This window comes from Mustelus asterias, chromosome 1 (assembly GCF_964213995.1).
Source record: "Mustelus asterias chromosome 1, sMusAst1.hap1.1, whole genome shotgun sequence".
In the NCBI taxonomy this organism is placed as follows: Eukaryota; Metazoa; Chordata; class Chondrichthyes; order Carcharhiniformes; family Triakidae; genus Mustelus; species Mustelus asterias.
In genome coordinates, this window is record NC_135801.1 from 7,727,799 (window position 1) to 7,753,265 (window position 25,467).

The 25,467-nt window shown below is 38.5% G+C and overlaps 1 protein-coding gene across 2 annotated transcripts in view; it reads right to left on the reverse strand.

The window, feature by feature from the left end:
* Nucleotides 1-25,467, reverse strand: part of LOC144491028 (SWI/SNF-related matrix-associated actin-dependent regulator of chromatin subfamily A containing DEAD/H box 1-like) — an 84,242-nt gene that overhangs the window by 41,067 nt on the left and 17,708 nt on the right. Inside the window, exons 4-8 of one of the 2 annotated variants that reach the window (XM_078208740.1) lie at nt 21,316-21,382; nt 15,376-15,473; nt 10,565-10,654; nt 8,462-8,540; nt 6,183-6,577 (exon numbers count right to left, since the gene is read on the reverse strand). In XM_078208740.1, coding sequence (XP_078064866.1) covers nt 6,183-6,577; nt 8,462-8,540; nt 10,565-10,654; nt 15,376-15,473; nt 21,316-21,382 — 729 coding nt within the window. Of the gene's footprint in view, nt 1-5,546; nt 5,912-6,182; nt 6,578-8,461; nt 8,541-10,564; nt 10,655-15,375; nt 15,474-21,315; nt 21,383-25,467 lie in introns of those variants that run through there. The other variant, XM_078208808.1, reaches the window with a different exon arrangement.

Genomic DNA, 25,467 nt, shown 5'->3' on the forward strand with positions numbered 1-25,467 from the left:
TGAGAACCTGTACTTGCACAGTAACTTAATTACTAGTGTTAATATAAGCCTACTCTTGCTTCTAGTTTCTGTGTTTCTATATTTGGGCCGGGGGAGGTGGGGCTTGGAGTTCCAGAATTTGACTAAGTGACAATGATAGAGCAGCACTATATTCCAAGGCAAGTTGGTGCACAACTTGTAAGCAATCATGTCCCCATACGTCTGCTGCCCCTGTCCTTCAAGATTGTAGAGGTCATTGGTTTGGAAGGTGCTGATGAAGGAACTTTCTTGGCATGTTACTGCAGTGTAGCTTGTAGATGGCAAACTCTACTTTCACTGTGCACTGGTGGCAGAGAGGGTCATTATGGTGATGGATGGGTTGCTGATGAAATAGGTGGCATTGATGTCAAGCTTCTTGAGTGTTGAGTGGAGAATATTACATCACATTCCTAACCTGTACCTGAAGACAGTGGAAAGGCTTTGGGGATGAGTAACTTGCCACAGAGATTCCATCCTCAGACCAGCCCTTGTAGCTAATGTATTTGTTTGCTGATCAAGTTATGTTTCTGGTCAACAGTGCCCCCACCAGATGTTAATGGAGGGGCTTCTGTGATGGTCATGTCTTTGAACATAAAGGGACGATGGTTAAATCCACTCCTGTAATAAGGTCTTCAACATCATTAAAGGAACTAGTTCCGAATTACCCTGCTTCTCAAAAGCACAGACACAACTTATAATTTAGTGAGCAGAGTGAATCCCCAAAAAATTAGATCTGACTTTGTTCGCACTTAAAATGTTAAAATTAATTTCATTAGAGTTGATTGGATTTATTCAAAGAGAAGCAATGGAAGATATTACAAATTTAATATACTGTCAACATCACTTCATATTGTTTAAGCTCCCAATACTGATTTACAGACCAGTTAAAGCCCTTTAAGGCAGCTTAGTCTTATTTCCATCCAAAAGCCAAAACCTCAGTTCTCAATGTGTACACCACCAATGCACACTTCTCAGATTGGAACCAAAACTTCAGACTGCAAGAACGACTTGAGCAGTCTGCAGCTGATTTACAATATCATAGCTCGTTCAGCGTCAAGTTTCTCTCTTTTTTTTTTAAATCAAACTGTTTTTGATCAATTGCTTGTAATTATACCATTTCTTATGCATGGAAAAAACTCAATAATTCCTAAAAGTGAATATACAAGGTTCTATTTTTACATGGCTTCTGGTACTGAGCCTCCTCAGACCAGACATGAATCAGAGATAGGGAGAAGTAAATTTAAAGCTGATCCTGATCAGTTTTCCCATTCCTAGTAAGACTGATGCTGGGTGTCTTTGTTTGTTACTTGGATACGAGTACAACCATACAACTAAGCTTCTCAGCAGAATTTATTTATTCTAAGTGAACTGAATTGTGATCCTACCAGTTATTCAATTAAATGGGTTGTAAAAAGGGAAGTGCTGAATCCAAGTAAAATTACAAGCAAACAATGGTGGATATTAATTACTAGACCATCTAGCCTTTCCCACAAAACAAGGGTGCCTTGTGCATCATCCAATGTTAAAATTTGGCCAATGGGAGAACCTAATTGATATATGTTGTTTAAAACTAAAACTGAACGAAAGAAAGAACACAAACGTAAAATAAATAATTCTGCTCGCAAGCGTGTAGCAATAAAAGTAGTCTAATTATCTCTTCATCCTCATCACTGGAGCTGACCAGCATGGGCCGGCTTTAGGACCCAGTGGCTGGGATTACCCAAAAAAAGCAAAGGACCTTGCTTCTGGTGTAGACAGATATGTTACAGCTGGATGGAAACAGGGTGGGAGACTCGAGATGGCCACTCCAGAGCGATGCACGCAGTGTGCAAAGTTGTTCGATGTCCTCACCAAGTTGAAAATTAGTACGCTACAGAAGAAACCATTCTTCCCTAACACACAAAGATTGTGTTACTGTTAATTCATCGCTTCAAATGTTGCCATGACCACCAGTTGTGTAAGCACCAATATTTCACCTTACTTACCTAGATCAGAATGCTTACTACAAATAAAACCACAGTTTGCAAACATCAAACTGGCAATTGTATTGCTCACAGTTCAAGTGGACAGAACACAAGTGTAACCACCTCCCAATGTGCTTTACAGAAATTTACACTGACAATTTACAATGACAATCTTCCGAAGAGATTAAGGGCGGCAGTAAACTCAAATCAACTGAAAATTCAATAAGGGGTAACATAATACAGGAGAAATAAGTTTGCGCAAAATGTAGGATTAAATCCACAGATGGCAAAAACAAAAAATCGATGTTATATCAATATACTATACTGTCCTACAAGGGCAGTGCAAACCCTGAGGGCAGAATTTAATTACCTGTTTGAAGCTACTGAAAAGCATCACAATCTGCAAAACTCAACACCTGGTACCACTAATAACAGAATACTGATTAGAATGCGAATCCCTACAGAAAACCAGATCTTAAAGATACAGGCAATGTGGGTGGAGGGAGCATTAAGCACAGGTTAAAGAGATGTGTATTGTCTCCAGACAGGATAGCCCGCAAGTCCAGGAGGCAAGCTGTGGGGGTTACTGATAATGTGACATAAATCCAACATCCCGGTTTAGGCCGTCCTCATGTGTGCAGAACTTGGCTATCAGTTTCTGCTCAGCGACTCTGCGCTGTCGTGTGTCATGAAGGCCGCCTTGGAGAACGCTTACCTGAAGATCAGAGGCTGAATGCCCATGACTGCTGAAGTGCTCCCCCACAGGAAGAGAACAGTCTTGCCTGGTGATTGTCAAGCGGTGTTCATTCATCCGTTGTCGTAGCATCTGCATGGTTTCCCCAATGTACCATGCCTCGGGACATCCTTTCCTGCAGCGTATCAGGTGGACAACGTTGGCAGAGTTGCAAGAGTAGGTACCGTGTACCTGGTGGATGGTGTTCTCACGCGAGATGATCCAGCACGTCTTGCAGAGGTTGCTGTGGCAGGGTTGTGTGGTGTCGTGGTCACTGGATCTTCAGGTAAGCGTTCTCCAAGATGGCCTTCACGACACACGACAGCGCAGAGTCGCTGAGCAGAAACTGATAGCCAAGTTCCGCACACATGAGGACGGCCTAAACCGGGATGTTAGATTTATGTCACATTATCAGTAACCCCCACAGCTTGCCTCCTGGACTTGCAGGCTATCCTGTCTGGAGACAATACACATCTCTTTAACCTGTGCTTAATGCTCCCTCCACCCACATTGTCTGTATGTTTAAGATCTGGTTGTCTGTAGGGATTCGCATTCTAATCAGTATTCTGTAACTTGATTTTGTGTCTCTGTGCCCTGTTTGAGAGCACATTTCCACTCCATCTGACAAAAGGAGCAGCGCTCCGAAAGCTAATGGTATTTGCTACCAAATAAACCTGTTGGACTTTAACCTGTTGTTGTTAAAACTCTTACTGTGTTCACCCCAGTCCAACGCCAGCATCTCCACATCATGACCACTAATAACACCAGCGCCATGATAACTGAGGGAATGAAGACAAGACAGAAAATGGAAAAGCAAAGGAAAGAGTACCATTGTGAATAGCAGGGTGGGGGAGATAGGTTAAAAAAAAACATTGTAAATGGATAGGTATATGGTTTGAGAAACTGCCTCTGTGGAAGTGACCCATGTCATGATTGGTCATGAAACTCAAAACATCACATTTCCTATAACTTTTTAAAATAAATCTAAGTGTTTAAAATATGCTTCTTACACATCTTTCGAGGTGTACCAACAGGACTTTCTTACAGGGAGCCACCTGGCTTCCCTTTGGCAACTGTGTCTTCCATTACTTAATTATGCATGTAAAGTGGTGGATAACGAAATCAGATAAGGGTAATATTTCAGCCAAAACATGCCAACTGTTAGCACTTAGCCCTTTCAGATCAGAAACGACACTGCCAAGTCCAGAACAAAATTTGCCCTGTCTCGCCCAAATAATATTATCCCAAAGACAATCCTGTACAAGAATGAGCTCAGATGCAAATTAGGTTAATATATATTATCTGCGGTGACGTTTAACCTCCTTCACAACTCTGTAGAAATGCTGGAAGAAATTTCTCAATTTGTCAGTGTAGTGCTCCTCACTTTTTCTTTTTAGTATTGCCAGTTAGCTGTCTAATGTGATAAATATTTAAAATGTCTGGCTAGGTATTGATCCATGCTTGTATACCTGTCCAAACAATTTTCTAGTTCCAGGCCACTCCCTTCACTGATTTCGTGTTTTTACATGAAGTAGAGCATGGCATGTGTTTCTTGTTTTAATAGCTAGCAAAGCAAAAATATTCGTACATTTAATAGGAGCTCAATTACCAAGATAATGAATGTGCTTTAAAGCTTTGAAAATATTCATCAGCATAAAAATAATGGAATAAACTTAAGACAAATTGTGTAGGTCATACATTCATCCAATTCTCATTAGTTTTGCTTATCGCTGAAAGATTTTGTATTGCAATTTACAACAATCACCGAATGATTGTGTTTTGATAAACATTTGACACACAAACACGTAAAGCATTAATGCTCAAATAAGTACAGTGCACACAAATAGGTAAACCTGCAATATCCAGGGTCTTCTAAAACCCAAGTCTGATATCAGCTAATCATATCTACTAAATTTAGATGATCTACTCTTTAAATGTTGTTATCTCCTGTTCAAACGTTGAGTTGTGTGTGCCTTCAGCTTAGTTTCTCGCAAGTGTTGAGAAACATTTCTACAAGGAAACAGAGCAACAAGATAGCTAAAAGGGGTCAAAACAGAGCAAAGAATGATTTATAAAGATTAGTTCCTTTATTATTTCAAATAAAGGTGTTTCAGGAGAGACTGCAACCACATTTATATTATCCTTCTAAAATCCTGTGTGTTTAAATGATGTGCTGTCAATTCCAAAAATGAAATTACAAATGTGGAAATTGTTTGTACATCACTTTTGCCAAAATAAACATAAAAGAATTCGCAGAAGAGAAATCTTAAGAAAACATCAAGTGTCCAACAGCTGCCATCGCCCTCAGCAATAATACTGTCAAGTTAGATTAGGCATGCTGCAACAACCCTACTCGCTGGGCGAGGCTGCTGACAGTACATTCTTGAAATAAAGCAGTATTCTTAAACCTTCAAATGGCTTAAGTTCTGGGTATTGGAAAATCTTGGAACCATCAGAAGGAAATAACAAGTTTGAATCGGAGGAGCACACAAAGCAGATGTTTTCTACTTAACAAGCTTAAGACAATACTCCTGTAGAAAAGTCTACAGAAAAAGAGAATAAATCTTTGCAAGACACTCCAAACTACTGATTTATTCTTTTAACCTTTAAGCAAAGAAATAACTTTCAGGTAGATAAATTAATATTCTTACAAATAAACAAGAGGACCGTGTAGTTGCATTAAATTATAAAGCTCAAAGAATTAGGACATCACAAAGATCTAGGTTCTTTAGTTTTACATTGTAACTGCACTATACATTTTCCTTTTACATCCTCAGATCAATCCACAAATCTGCTATAGCAATCGCTCTTATGACAAAGTGGCTACTCACCATTGATATGTTGTCTTCTGAAAGATCTGGAGATTTCAGACGTTGCTTGCTCTAAAACCATTTTTAAGATGTATTCTGTGCATTTGACCGTACCAAGTGAAAACATTTTTGCAACTTTGTAATTACAAGAAAACTCATCTTTGCTAATCAACACAAAAAACTAAAACAAAAAGTTTCAATAAATTAAGAACCTTATTCTGAGAGGTGCAAAAAATATCCTTGACTACATCTAGATTCATTATTGCCAGGGAGCTGTTCATCTTCAAACACTTCAAGTAACAATCATACATGTCCCATGGTTTTCTTCTGAAACAGTAAAGAACTGACTGGCAACCACTTCATACCCAAATACCACTTCTTTTGCCTAGAACACAGTCACAGAAATCAAGTTTCTATGCCACCAGAATGAGTGACAGAATTATCAGCCAATCAGCTTGGATTTTCAAGTAAAATCATCCCATATATTATTCAAAGTAAGGTCATATGATCCTTATTCCAAATGCTATTTGTTCAGAATAAGCCTAGTGTTTGAATCTAATCACAGTAAGGCAACCCATTAAAGAAAGGCTCCTTATATGCAATAAATGTTGGCCATGTCATGTTTTTGGGGTTATATTTTAAAAAATGCAGTCTCACCAGTGCCTCCCAATTGTTAAAGGGCCGCAGTTCTGTAATCTTCTGAGCCTTTCGCAAAGAACACTGAGGTATGAGTGTAAGTTCATCCACTGTAGCATCCTGCAAGAAGCTGACAATTTTAGTCCTGTATTCATCTTCTACCTCTTCATCTGCACTACTGTAGTCCTCATCAAGTGAGCTGTCACCACCAGAAAGAATGGATTCCATATCTTCGGAATCGCTACCTTCCTTTTGAACAATTTTACTATCTTTTTGCCTTTTACCATTCTGATCCTTTGTTGCTTCAGTTTGTTTCGACTGCACTGCAGGCATCTCTTTCAGCTTTACTTTAAAATGTGACTTGGCATCTTTTCCATTTATGCTTTTAGGCTCTGGTAGACAAGGCATTTCGTCTTCTAAACACATAAAAGAAGTAGTTTTCAGTTTGGAACTATTCAAGTAAGGAGAATAATTTAAAATCTAATGTAATAAGGTCACATCTACAAATTGGTTTTAACAACAGCGATTTTATACTGTTCAATGCTTTTCTCCTTAAACTCAGGGTGACTTAAAACATCTTTTTGAACAATGTAAGCGCAGTCCAAAAAGGAATGTCTTGATGGTAAGATTTTTCAAAAAAGTTGTCTTACTTTCAATTTAGAAAGTGGAACAGCAAATTGCATCATACTGAACAGCTCAAACCCACAACTTCCTTTAAATATATATAGGAATGCAGGAAAAATTAACAAATTCCCATGTTTAAATCAAAATCTGGACAAGCTGGAGTTTCCATCATTAAAAAAAAAATCATTGCTCATGGGTCTTTTGCAGAGCACAGCTAATCTACCTTAATCTCTTTAGTATAACATTTTAATTGAGGAACTGTTGAAGACAATTTAGTAATGTTAATTCCAAAATATATAAATTACTTAAAAGTTTATTGCCAGGAGTTAGGATGCAAAAGCAACTGCGTGTGACAGACTACATAAACTAGTTGGCTTTATGCACCTGTAATTTCTCATGTGTGTCTCTTTATTGTGGTTTCTAATTACAAGCATTCTTATTTCCACACTCTGACAGATGCTTCTTGCTTTATAAATGGGCAAACACTAAACTGTAGTCAGGTTAAAGCTCAAAGCATTGACTTTGCTGGAGAGCTGGAACAGTGTTTATTATATATGTAAGGGCATATCAACTATATTTTCAGAAAGATGCTGAATGCACAATTTAAAAATACTGGAAAGTTATGAAACATTAAGGGTACAGTTGTACTGCATAATTGGTTTCAGATTGGTAACTGGAGTGCAAAGTACAGCTCAAGATTGAAATGTTACTGTGGGTACTTTGTAACATGTTTGCATGCATGTGCAGAATTTTACTGACTGGCAGTTAAGTGTTAGGAAAGAGTAAGCAACATACTGGCTCTGCCAATTTAATCCCAAAGGTTTATAAAGCACTCAGGTCATGCACTCTATACTACCACATAGATTCCTGGAGGGGGTTTACATGTTTGACTTTAGTATGGGTGGCTTAGAAGAAGTCCCAAAGATTTCAAAACTTCCCTGGCACTTGATCCACTACAGACTTAAAAAAAGTCATACAGCCACAGTCCAACAGTCTAGGGTGCAGATAACTGTACTAGGGAAATTTAGTTATAGGAATTGCAGTCATCAATTATTGTAGAAATTACTGGCTTTCTCCCATAATGCTAACACCTCCTAATTTCCATTACTAAAATCCTACTGATGCATTTTGTGGGCCAGTTACCACTTCTGCTCCCCAAAAGGTCAGGAAAATGCTAAAACAAAATCAAATGCTTGAAAAATCAGTCTGCAGTGATCTGTAAGCTGACCGAGTGGTATCGACCCACATTTATCCAGCACAACTGTTCACCATGGTAGCTACATGTCCAACCATGAAATGTCCCATTATAATTCACAAGGTGCAGCACGAATATGCACATCACTGTAAACCTAAAAAACATTTTTCATGAAAATCGAAAAAACATTTTAAAAAATACACAAGCGATAACCTTGAATGTTGATGCAATGTTATGTGAGTGATGCTAGATCTCTTTATATCCATTTCCTTGAGGAAATAAACCCCAAATTGGGACAAATGCAGTAAATTATCTCCATTCAAAAGATGTGTGCAAAAAAAGAAAATTTCCAAGTTTTGATTCTAAAAATGTTGCTAAACAAAAAAAAATTCCCTTACCACTTTATTAAAAAAGCTTTTCCAGCTTTTATTTTAATCAAAAGATATATTGCGAAAGGACTAATCACATAGGTAACTGTTACCTTGATTGGCAAATGTCTGCAAGGCTTCCAAGGCCTCCCAATAGCACCAGTCATGTTCTTCCAGGACTGCCCTTAGTTCCTAATAAAGAACAGAACAGGAACATATTTAACAAAATGAGCCACTTTTATTCTAGTACGATACTCATTATGCTCCACAGCCGAGTACAATATCTCACCACGTTTTACAAGGAAGATGTCATACTCGCAGTATAATAATCCTTGTATTAACATGCTACAGAAACTCCTTCAATAGAAGTAAAAACAATGACAGTCACAGGCATTCAAAATTAATAAAACTGCTTTGAAATACAAATGACTAGATTGTTACACATCAGACCACACAGTACATTAGCTACTAGTATATTTTGATCTTTCCATTCCAATGTTTTAATACATGCATCATGCAAGCAATTAGTCATACATAGTCCAAATACACAATTTGACATTTCAGTGAATTCCCTTCAAATATAAAAATATTTTTTCTCTCTCCAGAGAATCAGACATTAAAGACATCCAAGTTCGCGAGGATTAAGGGAAGCAATTCCAAAGCAGTTTTGAATACATATTATGAACTATGATGCAACTAACCTGCAGATGCTAGTCAAATTATACACAGGATGGAAATGGAAAAATTTCAATGACCATATATAGTGCTTCCTGACAGATTTTGTAGATTATATCAACTGAACTTCAGAGGTTGTAACCCAAAATGGCATCTCTCAATGAAGGTAAAGATCTTCCTTTTTGGATCTAAGATTCTCCTTTAAGGCAGGTGACTTATATCTGGAACGGACTTCAGTTTGAAATGCTCCAAAAGATGAAGTAAGGCAAATGATCACAGAGTTAGTATTTCTTAGTGAGAAGCAGTGGAAGATCTTCGCAGTTCAATTTACAGATAGGAATTGTACCAATCTCACAGAAAAGGTAGCCTACTTGTCAGTTTAAAATCAACTGATTTCACTCTAATTAGAGTGACAATTGAAAGCACATTCATTCTACCACTGTATTTTTTAAAAACCTGCAAGTCTCAGCTGAAGCAAGACTAGAGAGATTTTCTAACACTAAGAAAAAGCTATCAAGTGAGCACATGGTCCACCTAGGTTCCAATATCATTAGTGTTTAGTGGCACTGTAATTTAACTGATGATTTACTCCAAAAGCAACATTCAATTCAGTTTCTGACATGCAAACACATCATCCTACATTACAAATTGAAATCGCTCTCATGTACTAAATACATGAATAAAAATTCTTCATTTTGCAGCATAAAATTAGATTTTTTAAATCCCCATCATCACTGAAGTGTCATTTTGGGTCTCAAACTCAAACCAAAGCAGAGCTAACATGAATTGAAATATCTGTCATATACAATACATCTGAAAAATCTATTTTATCTTCTGTTAGTTGGAGATTTCAGTGTTATAAACTGGTAGGTACCACTCATTCTGACCTACATGCACTTCTTATACATACATAATTTGATCCATGCATTTCCTTAAAAAAGGAAAATATTTTGAAGGGGTAGAAAAATGGAATATGCCAGTGTCATATTTGGTGCAAAATTTAAATTTGCAACTTCATGTGTTTTTCTGTGATTAGCAAACATTAAGCTGTGACCAACCTTTTTCAGGTTGTTTTCCCAGATTTTGTACAACATTGACAAAGGTTGCTATTATTCCGCTTGACTGATGCCCTAGCTATTGCTACTACAAAAAAAAACCACAGCATGGAACAGAATCAAGTGGAGGTATGAACTTCAGGAACTGCTCGAGCCGCATTGCATTGTCAAGATTTCTTTGAAATGATCTGCAGGCTTGGCATTCAATGCAATAGATTAGTCAGTGAACACTTCAGAACTTTTCATTTCTAAACAAATTCATAGTAGACATGCTACATACATCCTATTAGCAGGACTACTTTGTAATGGCATTAAACTGCACAAAGCATTTCAAAAGGTCACTTACAGCTACGGAACATTAAGTATACATCCCATCAGCCTAGGGTTTAAAAAGGGTTGCAAAATAATTTGCTTGGTTTGCAATCTCAAAATAGTATGCTCTTTTAAATAAAAGGATGCTCAAATGACTTAAGAAAACTAACTTACTTCTTTGTCCAAATCTGAAAACCTTTTGTGAAGTTTTCTCAGGATAGATTCTTTTTTCTCAAAATCTTCTACTGAATCTTGCGACTCAAGCTAAATAAGATGACAAGAGATTATAAAATACACAATCGCAAATAAGTAACAAAACTGAACAAATCTATCAAAGATGGTGTGATAGCATCTGAAAACTGAGTACAGTACAAGTCTATTCCTACATAAAGACTTTTAAGGCTTAGATATACACACACGAAACTGTGAATCTTTTCAGTCAATTAAGCAATCACAATATCCTGTCTCTTTACAAGTTTCAGTTGTTCGTCCATTCAAACTGGCATTAACACACAATGGAGCAGCAAAATCTCAAACCTTGCAACAAACAATTAAAACTATTTACAATTTAAAACAGAAAATGTTCTAGTTACGTAACAAACATGTTTAAACTTTTTTCAAAGTATTATTTCAATCTCTTCGCATAAATAAGATCATTGGGGGGGGTAGATTTGATTCAATTACTCGCAAATTAAAAAGCCTGAAGAGATAAGGGAGTGTAGTCCTTCAACTTGGATAGGACTTCTTCCAGACCCAGTATGCAAGAAGCCCAAGGGAGAATTTACTCCTAGCTCCGTAATGGTGAATGAACCAGAGCAGATAATGAAATAAAAGTGAGGGAACAACTGGACAATAGTGAGCATAATACAAATATGCTTTAGGGTAATATTTGAGAATTACACAAGTATGGTGAAGGGCAGAGTAGCAGGTTGGAGAAAGACTTAGAGGGGCTGAGATCAGAACTTGAGAAAATAAAATGCACAATATTGACAATTATGTAGAACAGCAGTGAGAAACATTTAAAAGTGCGTGCAACAGATGAGGAAAAAATATATTCCACTTATAAAAACAAAAACAAACTGAATATCAATGAGACATCATGGGCGAATAAGAAAAGCTAATGGCAAGGAAAGCAGCAGACTAAGTACATGAACATTAAGGAAGAGCATGGAACAGGAGAATAGAAAGATTAGGAGAGAAGGGGAACTATAAAATGATCAAAGAACAAATTAAATAGAAGATCTTCTGTATGCACAAATAAAAAGTCAGGATCACAGATGGAGAGGATAAATTCATAGGAAGTGATAACAAAATGGTTTAAATATTACTTTGTTTTTGTACACAGTAAACTAGGAAGAAAGTTCAGATGGACATGAAAACAGAAAATGAGATTAGAAATTATGTTACTGCACTTAAAATAGAAAGAGATATAGGAACGTAGGAAACAGGAGCAAAAGGCCAGCTTGCCCTTAGAGTCTGTTCCACCATTAAACCAAATCATGGCTGATCTATCGTAACGCCATTTTCCTGCACTTTTCCAACATCCCTTGATATCTACTAATCTCTGTCTTGAATGTTATCAGTGACTAAGCCTCCAGTCCTCTGGGCTAAAGAAATCCAAACATTCACTACCTTGTGTGTGAAAAAATTCCTTTTCAGCTCAGTCCTAAATGGTCTCCCTCTGATTTTGAGACGGTATTCCCTGGTTCTAGACCCCGCACATTGTCACAGAATTTCTCACTATTTAAGAAATGCTCTGCATTTCTCTTTTCCTTCCAAAGTGGATAACTTCACATTTTTCCAGATTATATTCCTCTGGCATGTTCTTGTCCACCAACTAAGCCTGCCTAATTACCTTGAAGCCTCTGATCATCATTCTCACAACTCTCACTTAGTTTTGTGTTATCAGTAAACTTGGAAATATTACATTTGGTCCCCATAACCAAATCATCGATATAGATTATGAATAGCTGGAGCCCCAGGTACTGAACTTTGTGGTATCCCACCAGTCACAGCCCGTCTACCTGAGAATGACCTGTTTATTTCTACTCGCTGACATCATAAAAAAATCTAAATCAAGCTCAACATGGATAAAACATACGGTCTCGACAGATTACATCGCAACATTTTAAAAAGGGAACAGATAGCAGAGACACTAATGGACGGCACAGTGGTTGTTAGTACTGTTGCCTCACAGCCTCAGGGACCCATGTTCAATTCCAGCCAGGTGACTGTGGAGGTTGCACGTTCTCCCAGTGCTTGTGGGTTTCCTTTGGGTGCGCCCGTTTCCTCCCACATGCCAAAGATGTGCTGGGTAGGTTGATTGGCCGTGCTAAATTGCCCGTGTGTCTGGGGGATTAGCAGGGCAAATACGTGGGATTATGGGGATAGGGCTTGGATGGGATAGTTGACGGTACAGGCTCAATGGGCCTCCTTGTGCACTGTAGGGATTCTATGATATAGAAACTTAGTGTTAGAAAAAGGTGCATTGCTAGAGCAGATAGCTAGTGTAATACTTGCATTTAAAAAGGGAGATAGAACACAACTAGATAAGCAAAGACCTGTCAGCTTAACGTTGATGGTAGGAAAAACAATGAAATCCCTACTAGATCGGAGTACAAATCACTAAAAAGTAGCAACCCCAGTTAACAAAGCCATTAAATAGAGAAAATCAAGTATTAGAGTTTATTTCTAACAGGTGAGAATTGATAGTGTAGAAGTTATGCAAATCCTGTATCAAACCTTTGTTAGATCATATCTGCTTAAGTCTTTCACAATTATAAAAAGAATATAAAGCCACTGGAAAGCATGCAAAATTAGCTAGTTATGCTGATAACGGGAAAGATTGGGAGGCTCAGGTACAGCATAAACATCAGTGCAAAGAGTTGTCTATGACCAAGTGTTCCAAACTGGCGTGTTTCAAGGTCCAGGACTGCATCAGTCAGCTTGGAATAGTTGCTGCAAAGGCCCAGTAAAACCAAATTCATCTACTAAGCTCACTTGTTAAAGCCACTTCAGCAATTCGATAGTAGAAGTCATCACAGCTGCAGAAACAATCTTACAACTTCAAAACCTTCACTTCAAACAATGCAATACCTCAACTTCAAAAATATCACGCACACCAAACTTGGACTTGTGTGTTAATCACCATCTTTTCTTAAGTTCCAGAGCAAGAAATTAAATAAACTAGAGCTACTCAACAAAGCACTTGCACAGGACCAGGAATGGCTTTGGCATTATGAAGTGTTGCTCAATAGGGTTTCACTGCTAGAAAGAATCTGAAAATCTTCATAGCAATTTTCAAATTGAAGGAAAAAAGGCCATCTGTTGCCATGGAGATTGCAAGGGCCTGTCCCTTTATAGAGGCATAATGTGATGTCGAACATATTACAATAGAAATTATCAAGCAAATTTAAATGGTAAAAACTGCTCTAAGCTGCATGTGAATACACAACCAGTATAAACAGAAAAAATAACCCTTTTTCTCTTGGAACAAAGATCAGAAATGTCAGCAGAATAGCATTAGAAATGAACAGGATTAAAATCACGTGACTACAAAAATAGGTATATTTTTACATGGTCAACATTTCAATTTCCCCAATGTAATTTTTAAGCAGCTAATGTGTGAAAGCGAAACAAAACAGAGCAAGGGAAAAAGCATTTTGGGCCTCTAGCATCTTCAAGTCTTTCAAAATTAGGATAATAATTTAAATAACTATTTTTTTCTTTGGTTAAATAGCTAATGTATGTGCTTATTTCTCAAGACAGTTTTTACAATGTATTTGTGCAGTATAATTCAGCGACTTTAGATCTTTCAGATCCAATAGAGCAAGCACCCTGTATCTGTTGTAACATGAAACATTATCTGGAACAGGGTCATGCTTCAGGCACAGACACATTTGACATCAAATTGTATTTGTAATTCTAACCACAGTCTATCAACAATCCCAAAGAAATGTCTACAGTGCACTGTTAAAATGGAGGGCACTTGTCAATATTGCAATTAAGAATTAGAGATGGTTTCAGAATTTCAAAATTCTGAACTGATCTGAACTTTAACATTCCTGCCACTTTGGTCAATAGAGCTAGTATAATCAGAAGTAGTTTGCCTGTTCAAAGCATTGCTGCTAACGCAGCCTAAAAAAATATGAACTTTGCAAGAACTTAGCCATTAGAAGTGAACCTTTTAGGAAGAGGGGATGACCATTTTGTCCATTGAGCCTGTTCCGCAATTCAATGAGATCATGATTGATCTGTGTCCTGACTCCATAACTCATCAATTTTGCAGCACATCTATTACTCCTGCCTTGCTTTTCCTTCCACAACACAAGTGAATTGGTCAGATTTTTACTTGGTTATTTTACCGTCCTTTTATAGTTATCTCTAAAACCATCTGAAGCGCCAATGGTTCTATAATGAATTCGAAGTAAACTAAAAAAAATTTTTTTGAATACAGAGCTAAAAAATTTACATTTTTAGAATGCCCATACAGTCAATTTACTAGGCAAAGTTCATTAAGTACGATAGCACATTGGAATAAACTCAGGATTCCCAGAAAAACTAGGTGGCTGGAACCGCATTGCAGAAATTTACATTTATCTCTTGCAATGCCTAACCTAATAACCTAACTTCGCAAAGGCATCGATCTACTAAACTTGAGAAGTTGAAACCTTAGTACCAGCAGGAGGATATTTAATCAAATTTGTTAGTTCGTAAAATGAAAACTGTAGATAAAAGACCTCCACCTCCTAGTTAAGCCTCCTTTGTTCATTTCCATTATGCCAACTGATTCAAAAGGAGAGAATGCGCACTATGGGAATTTCACTATCATTCTTGTCAAATATTTTTGCATGATAAAAGTTTAACCATTTTAAGAAATATTTAATGGATGTGCCTGTACTCCAAGCATTCTGCAAGTTCTGTGCATCGCAATTGTGAAGATTTCTTATGGAGAAGCCTTCAGATAGTTCAAATTGAAAACCTACACGATTAGGTTTCTTCTTCTTGAAAGAAACAGGGAGCTCATCACTTTCTTCGGAGCTGCTGTTTTGAGGCATTTCCAGCTTCCTTTTCCGAGCGGTGGCTGAAAATACAAGTATAAGCTTTAAAATTAAAGTGTCAGCAGGAGGAGGATATTTAGTCAGATTTGTAGTCTGTAAAATGAACATCCTACATAAAAGACTCTGCCTCTTCAGCACAGTCTTGTTTATTATCTGATGATAGATCAATACGCAAATAATAATGATGCAGTCAACCGATCAACAAAAACCCAAAACCTTCTCCACCTCTATCATCAATGCAGAAAATTGATTCTTATTACAGAGTATGATTACATTATGCTTCACCCATGCATGGTATACACTATTTACACATGCTGTTTGATATTGCAATAAGTAGCTATAGTACAAAGTTTTATTTGGATAGGTCTAAAAGGTTAGCTTGCAGTAAGATACAATAAAAGGTCAAGTTTTAGAAAAGTACTAAAAACAAAAAAGAATTTTAATGATTCCAACTTAAATTATTTTCCTCACTGCCATTTCAAATATCAAACTCAATGGCATCCACTCAACTGATGTTAGCGGCATGTTAGCATCAACAAGTGACATATTTTTCAATCCTGGATGTCGATTTGGGAGAAACCCATCATTACTAGTAAACTCCTCTACTCAGTGTTACAGTGAAGCCAGTTCGGTAATCTTAATTGGGTTTCTAGTGTGCATTAAGCCACACAAGGAACAGAAGATGCATCATTCAACGAATGCACTTCATCTTTCTAATATACACTATACAGCCTTTTGGACTCAACACCAAGTTCAACAATTTCAGACCGTATCCTTTGTCCCCATTTTACTTCCTTTATTGTTGCAAGTTTGGGTCTTACTAACTTTCCTCCTTTTACCTTTGGATGGCAGCTTTTCACCATTCTTCCATTCACAATTCCTCTAGATACATCTTTTGTTGCCTTACTTGTCCAATTACCACTCTTTATAGCCCTATTCCACCAACTGTGTCATTTAATCTCTCTTGTTTTACACCCTATCTCCAACCTCCCCTTGTTATTTTTCCCAAATTCCCCCAAAAATTCCTTCAGTTGCTTAAAATCTATTACATTTGTACTTCTCCCAGTTCTAATGAAAAGGAAGTTGACCTGAAATGTTAACTCTGTTCCTCTCCCCACATACCTCCTTAGTGTTTCCAGCATTTTGATTTTAACTTACAACTAACTGCTTTGAACACGTCAGCGATTTATACAGTTCATCCTCTGGCAAAAAACACACTGCTTGAATCAGATCCACACAAAATAGAAGTTTTACACAAACATTCCTTTAACACCCTTTAGAGAAACAAGGTTGGGACAACAATACTCGGAAAACGCCAGCAACACAAAATTCCTATAGAAATCAGTAAGAAGTCTCACAACACCAGGTTAAAGTCCAACAGGTTTATTTGGCATCACAAACTTTCGGAATGCTGCTCCTTCATCATTCACCTGATGAAGGAGCAGCGCTCCGAAAGCTCGTGACACCAAATAAACCTGTTGGACTTTAACCTGGTGTTGAGAGACTTCTTACTGTGCCCACCCCAGTCCAACGCTGGCATCTCCGATAGAAATGGCAGTCCAGGAAAATGCACCAATGGCAGCTAGATAATTTATCTCTAAATTATCAATGTATTATTAAACATACGCATTATGAAGAATACACAATTTTATAGCTCAATGAAGTAATGAGAATGAGCACAATTCAGTCTGAAGTCTCTTGCAAGTGGGCACTAATGGGCAGCACGGTGGTACAGTGGTTAGCACTGCTGCCTCACAGCATCAGGGGCCTGTGTTTGATTCCTGGCTTGGGTCACTGTCTGTGCGGAGACCACACGTTCTTCCAGTGTCTATGTGGGTTTCCTCCCACAGTCCGAAAGACGTGCTGGTTGGGTGCATTGGCCATGTTAAATTCTCCCTCAGTGCAACCCGAACAGACGGAGTGTGGCGACTAGGGGTTTTCACTAACTTCATTGCAGTGTTAACACAAGCCTACCTCTGACATCAATAAATAAACTGTAAAACTATTATCTGTAAAACTTGATGAAAATCGATATTTTAAAAACTTTTGTGCAGATTCTGCAATTTGTAATTACATCAGTATTGCTGACAGAATATTTTGGGCACGGTTTTAAGGCCTCACTCGAGTTAGACTAGAAATTCCCATCCAAGGTCAACGGACATTTCTGTTGTCTGCCCCAATTCAGTGGTGGGTGGGGCAGTAGAATTTCAGTGTTTATGTTAAAGTGGTTATACAAATATGTTGTCGTCTGAAGCAATACTGCAATGCTTGTTGCAGGTTACTCGGCTGTACAAACCAACTTTTTTAATAAAACAATAGCTTTTCTTGTACCCAGTTCCACAAAAAACTGCACAAGGACAATAGTTTTGAAATTAATGTTTTTTTAAAGTAGCAAATCCTGTGGAAAAAAAGTGTCAGGATATGGGCAGGATTGACATTTACTGCACATCCCTACTTGCCCCAAGAACGTTGACCTTCCTTGTTTCCTGATAAAGGGTACTCTACCATTGCAATTCAGACTCTCGCTAACCAAAAAGGTGGCCAACTTTCTAGTTTTCTTTGGTTTATGTTGCTGGAACATGAGCTCAATTTCTCTGATTGTGGTGGTGCACACCATGAGCGGGATTTTATGGCTTCGCTCATCCCAATACCATAAAATCCTGCCATGGTCAACGGACTTTCCATTGTCTGCCCCTTGTCCACTCCGATTCCCGTGGCAGGTAGGGCGGTAAAATTCCAGCCCATATCTTGTTTACATTGCCCGAGTGTCAACAATTAGATGCAACAAAAATGAAAGTAGAAAAATGCACATTTATAGCACACCTCTCTTTTATGCCCATGAATGTGCCTGGTAAAGATGTTTACTCTTCCATCTACAGTATGAACTCATATATATTTCTACACAAGCCAAACTCCTTAAATGACTTTTATAGAAAGACATTTGAATTTGTACAGTAGCTGGGTGTGAATCTCTCATCTGGCATACATACTCAAGTGTACAATAGACAAGTTAGAACGATGAAATTTAACACACTCGCAGCGGATTATGATGTCAAATGAACATTACAAATAGGGAAACTATTTTTTCTTCTGAACTTAAAAGGATGGCAAATTGCCTAAACTGCCCCAAACAATTCAGAATATAGAAGAATAATCAGGATGAAGTTTTAGCTATTGTTTATATGTAAATACATTTTTGAAGATAAATTTCTGTGGAGGTCGTTCAATTTTTTTGTCCTGTTAAAGAAAATATTTACAAGTACTCTGCAATAGAAAACAGAAAAAAGGCACTTGTGTAAAACCATATATTGCTCTTTACTCAACCAACATGGATCACAATGACACAAGGAGCTTTCAAAATATTTAATATCTGAAGAGACAGTAAACTATGAAGGCATGAAATATTTAAACATCATTCTTCCAGCTTGGAAACTGGACTGGATTTGCAGGGGTATGGAAATAAGCAGAAAACAAATACTTCTAAAGGTCATCACACATGTGAACGTTGTCCTAAGAAATAGAAGGCAGCCCCTTGAGCCTGCTGCACTACTCAATAAGATCATGGCTCACCTATCTCAATTCTCCGTTCTTATCATGTTCCTTGATCCCGTTAGTGTCTAAATACATATTAATCCCAGCCTTGAATATACTCAACTGAGCAACCACAGTACTCTTGCATATAGACCGACAGAGATTCACAACATTCTGTGAAGAAACATCTCGTCTCAGTCATAATTGGTGACCCCCTAATCTAGATCTAATATCTCCAGCAGGGGAAAACAACTTGTCAGATTCTTGCAGAGTCTCGTGCGTTTTAATGGGTTCACCTATTATTCTTTTAATTCAAAGAGAACATAAGCCAATACTGCTACTTTTACAGCACCTTCAATATACTAAAACGTCCCCGCTTCAGAGTGCCATCAAGACAAAATCTGACACCAAACTACATAACAAGATATTAGAATTGGTGACCAAAGGTGCTTTATGAAGCACCTGAAAAGGAACAAAGAAAGGTTTAGGGAGGGAATTCTCAAACTCAGGGTCTTGCCTGCTGAAGGCATATTTGACAACTGTTGAGCGATTAAAACCAGGAATATGTAAGAAGCCAGAACCGGAATCTCTCCTCATCCCTGGAACTGTTCTATGATCATTCACTGCACCACCTCTAAGGCAAGCATGATCAAAATTTTACACAAAATGTTGTCTAATTAGAGCTCTATACATTTAAGACTTCCTTACTCTTGTACTCCAATCCAACAACTGCTAATTTACCATTCACCAACTTAATTGCTTACTGTACCAGCATTGTTTATTTAAAATAAAGGGACTATTTATGTATTTGACACTATAGTTCATTATGTTTACCCGTTTGCATCATTAACAAAAAGTGGCTACATCACAGGAAAGATTGTTTAGCATTTCACAAGCCAACTGTACAAACATATTGTACAATACTGTTGCTTGATACTAAACTACAACAGGTCAGCACCTACTCCATACATTAGTGCATTGCAGTTCCTCTGTTGAATGCCCGCCATCCACTTCCTGCTCCAATCCTGACCCTTTTCTGCCTTGCTCTCACAACTTCCTGCTCCCAATCCTCAGCTGTCGCATGTGCAGATCCTCTGCTATACCTACCCTGCCTTGTACATCGTGAGCAGGAGGTAGTAAGCGGTCAGATGTGGAACTGCCAGTGAAGCAGCATGCAAGGTGGCCAAGGGTTGACAATGGGGCTGAGTGAAGCACTTAGGTCAAATTGCAGTCATGATCCAAGGATTTTTAAACTGGTGTTTTTGGGGATCAATATTCTGTGAAAACTGCAGCCCATAACCATAATATTAAGCTGTCTGAATGATATCACAGATCATGTAAGACTCTGCACATCAAGGATAGATGTGAAAAAACATTTTATTGGCGCTTACTTGCTTAAATAAACAGCTCAATATTACAGATGGTCCTAGTCTTACAGCGAGTGCACTCACTGGCAGTGACGTTACGGACACTATGACTGCATGTGGAGGCGAGTGTGCCCTCTGCAGCTGTGATATCTGCAAATCGAGCCTTTACAAACTGCATTTGATTCGCACACAATACTTTATAGTCGTTTGGCATCACTTAAAAAAAGGCACGTTGTCAAAGCTTTTCATCGTGTACTCATCAGTACAATTTGCAAGAATACCAAATGTAAAGGGAACAATAATTTATACTTCATGAGAAGTGAGCACCGATTGGCTGGCAGTGAATTGTGATAGAGATGTTGCCATGGAGTGACAGTTAACTGCCAATAGACTCTAAACACTAATTCGGTTTTGCTTTTCTCTCTGCAGAAGTTGCCAGACCTGCTGAGCTTATCCAGCATTTTCTGTTATTATCTCAGTTAATTGCCAAGCTTTGTTCTAATGCAAACCAAGCAGACTCTAAATCGATCAAGGCATTACCCTTGGCAATGAACCAAAGAATAGTTGTCGCCCAGACCCCAAAGACTGGCAGATCACATCAAACAGCACATCTGTTTGGCTGTATGTAAAGTCAGTCAATCTTTAGTAGGATTGTAGAATGCAAAGACATACTTTCACAATTAGTCAGTTACTAATCTCTCAAGAGTTGAGGGAAATATCTGTGTTTTATGGAAAGTAAATTAGTGTGGCAAATGCTAAGTAGGTTTCGCCAAATGGAAACTAGTCAGAATTATGTTTCAGTCGTAAGCTTAAATAGGACTAAATATTTCCAAGACATGTTTTATGGAATAAATTTTAGCAAAGTATCATTTCTCATGATTCTTAGAAGGTTAGGCACTTGAAAATAATTGCTGCGTGTATTAAGACATGCCATTTAAAGGAAGGCACAAGAATGAAGTGGCCTTACCGTCTTCTCCAAACAGGATTAATCCCGAAGCTACAGCTCCATCCAGTGTACTTGTTGATTCAATTACCTAGGTGGGCGAGAAGGAAAATGAGAGAAAAGGTGGCAGAGAGAAAGAACTTAGTGAATCCATCCTGTATGGAATGTCACACCAAACGTATCAGTCAGAAATCCCTACATTCCAATGCTTCAGAGAGTTTATTCAAGGACTAGCTGAGGTCTAATGTTCTTTTCTGTTCTGTACAGAGTGTGAACATCTCTGTTGAGAAGGTGCAAAGCAAAAACATCTCCGATTCCTGCTACAGATCCAGAGTATCCCTGCTGGAAGAGCATGAATAAATGTTGGACAAGTGTAGGATTGAATTTGGTAGTGGTATTCTTCACAGTTAAACAATCTGCTAAGGCTGGCTGTAAATGCTCGCACATGAATAGTAATCATTTGCGATATTAAATGCGACCTATGGAATCATACCCAGAATCCAAAAATTGTTACAGCACAGAAGCAGGCCATTCAGCCCATTGTGCCTGCACAGTTCTCCCCACGAACAACGTATCGAGCACGACTCCCAGGCCTTCTTCCTAAAGTCTGGCACATTCTTCCTTTTATGAAAACCCCCTCGAATGCCTCAATTGAACGTGCCTCTACCATTCTCAGGCAGTGCATTCCAGATCATAGCAACTCGTTCTGTGAAAAAGATTTTCTTCACGTCATTGCTTCTTTGGCCAATTACCTTAAATTTGTGTCTTCTTGTTCTCAGCCCTTCCACCAATGGGAACAGTTTTCCCTACCTACTCTGTCCAGGCCCTTCTTGATTTTCAATACCTCTATCAAATTTCCTTTCAACCTTCTCTCCTCCAAGTAAAGCAGTCCCAACTTCTCCAACCTATCTACATAGCTGAAGTTGCTCAATCCTGGGACCACTGTTGTGAATCTTTTTGGCACTCACTCAGATGCCTTCACATCTTTCCTAAATTGTGTTGCCCAGAACTGGAAGCAACACTCAGACCACTGTTCTATAAATTTAACATAAAACTTCCTTGCTTTGAGACACCATGCCCCTGTTAATAAAGCCTGGGATGTTGTATGCTTTATAATTGTGCTCCCAAACTGGCCTGCCAACTTCAATGATTTTTGCGAAAAAAAACACCCAGATCCCTCTGCTCCTGCACCCGTTTTAGAATTGGACTATTTATTTTAAATTGTCCCTCGGTGTTCTACCTACCAAAGCGAAACCACATCATACTTCTCTGCATTAAATTCCATCTGCCATTTGCCTGGCCATCTACCAACCTCTTATTTCCTTTCAAAGTTCTACACAATCCTCTTCGCAGTGTTTCCAAATCAGCAAACCTTTCAAATTTCATCCTCTACACCAAGACTAGGTCATTAATATTGTTCAGGAAGAGCAAGGGTCCTAACATCGACCCCTGGAACCCCATGATAAACCTTCCTCCAGTCTGAAAAATATCCATTAACCACTTCTTCCGTTTCCTACCACTTAGCCAATTTCGTTTCCATGTTGCTACTATCCGTTTTACTCTGAGCTACAACTAGGCCCATGTTTGTTGTGTGGCACTTTATCAAATGCCTTCTGGAACAACATGTACATCACTACAATAGCACACCCTCAACAACCTTCCGCTCACTCATCAAAAATTTCCAGCAAGCTAGTAAAAGCACAATTTGCCCATGACAAATCTGTGCTGACTTTCTTTAATTAACCTGCATTTGTCCAAGTGACAATTAATTTTGACCCAAATTGTTGTTTCTGGAAGCTTCCTACCACCAGGTTTAACTGACTGGCCTGTCGTTGCTGGGACTTATTTGATCAAGGTTTTAACAACTGCAATTCACTGGCACCACGCCCAAGTCTAAGGAAGACTAGAAAATTATGGCCAGTGCCTCCACAATTTCCACTCCTTAGTATCCTTGGATGCATCCCATCATGTCGTGGATCTGATCACAAAAAGTACAGACAGCCTATCCGATATCTCTTCCTTTCAATTTTAAACCTTTCAAATGTCTAAATTAATTCCTCCTTTTCTATGACCTGTGCAGCATCTTGTTCCTTGGTAAAGACAGATGCAAAGCATTAATTTAATACCATAGCCATGCCCCCTACATCCAATGTGCACATCCTTTTTTGATCCCAAATCATCCCCATTCCTTTTTTTAAAAAACTACCCTTTCACTATTTATATGGCTAAAAGTGAGTCAGTGACTTTGCAAGCGAAGAGAGGAGACAGTTGGCTAGAAAATATAGAAAAAATACAAATTAACAGAAGAAAAACACCAGTGTGTTACTTTACCCCATGTATCTTCTATTGACAACACTGAACACTTATCATTTACTCTCAGCTGGTGTGTTTTTTAAAAAACCAGTACAATAATCAAACATTAAAATATAAACAAATATTTGTCACCAGCTACCCATTCTATAACTATTTCTTTTAAATCCAGCGATTCTTGAGAAATTTAACAAGATAGAACATTAAAAAAAAGGGGTTGTCTTTCCATGCCCATGCCAAACTAATCCTTACTTGCATTGAGATATATTAACTTCAGTCATGCTGGCTATAATTATGAATAATTTATTCCCCTTATAACTCTCATTACACTAATTTCTGGCAATTATTCTTGCTTCCAAAATGCAGTGCTCCACACTTCTCCACAATAAACTGTATCTGCACCTAGCCATTCCTTCTGTTACTCATATCTATGCCCTTGTCAAAAATCTGACAACCTCCAATTTTCTAACATTACTTTATTCCCAAAGACTAGCATTTATTGACCATGACTAGTTAGAATGGCTGGTGTCAAACAGCTGACTGCTGGGCCAAAGAGGGCAGTTAATATTCAATCACAGTGCTGCAGTAGAATGGAGTCCTAAACAAACCAAGCCTATGAGTCAACATAAATAATACAAATAGGCTTTTAAAAGCTGCTCAATAGAGTTTGGTTGATACTTATCAAAATCAATTGTTATTTCCTCAATTAAAATTTGTCAGATGCAGATTAAAAACACTGGCTACCAATGTTTCTGCAAATAATTTTATTCCACATCATAATAACTATTGATCAAAAGTTGGTAAGCTTTTGTAGACAAAGTTCAATCCTACCTCATTTCTTAAGCAAAAAATCTAGTCACTAAAATGACAGATAGACAATGGGGGCAATTGTCTAGCCCCTTTCGATGCAGGCGCAAATCCCCTTATGGCCGGAAATTAGGGCTGCCTCACAGCGCCCGGGACCTGGGTTTGATTCCCGGCCTCGGGTTAGGGTTCTTGAGAAATTTAACAAGACAGAACATTGTCTGTGTGGAGTTTGCACGTTCTCCCCGCGTCAGTGTGAGTTTCCTCCAGGTGCTCCAGTTTCCTCCCACAGTCTGAAAGACGTGCTGGTTAGGTGCATCGGCTACGCTAAATTCTCCTTCAGTGTACCCGAACAGGCACCAGAGTGTGGCAATTACGGGATTTTCACGGTTACTTTGTTGCAGTGTTAACGTAAGCCTAGTTGTAACACTAATAAACTAACTTTAAAAATAACAGGATTTGCAACAGGGAGATCTCAGCTTGAATTCTTCCCTGTCCCTGCCAGTGACATCATCAGGTTCATGGTCATCATGTCTGGTCTCTGTTCACTAGCCATGTCAGGGGCTCAGAGGCCAAGATAGTCCCCAGGTGGTCAGGGACTGGGCAGTGGCCTGGCACTGCCAAGGGATGGGGCCAGAGGGAGCAGGGCCTATAGGCAACCTCATAGCAGGGACTCATTGTCCCGAAGACCTGATGCTGGCGATTTGGGGGGAGACAAGGGTCTTTAACATGGTTTTGAGTTTGGAGCACCTGGAATCTCTGCAGAGCCGGGCTTGCTGACATCTTTAGGCCCTGCCCCGCATAATGAAGGCACAAAACACGGCCCCCCGCAAGATTTGGATGGGAAATCTCTGGGGAGAAACACACCAGTTTTCAGGCAGAATCTGACACTTTGGTTGTACCCGATGAATATTGGGGAGAAACACACCTGACTCAAATGGTGCCAGTCAGGTTTCACAATGTTATACCCCCGAAACCTGAAAATTGGCCCGGGTTGAATGCTGTCATTAAATTGGCACCCAGGTATTTAGTCTCTGAAATTAAACAACATTCAATTATTTT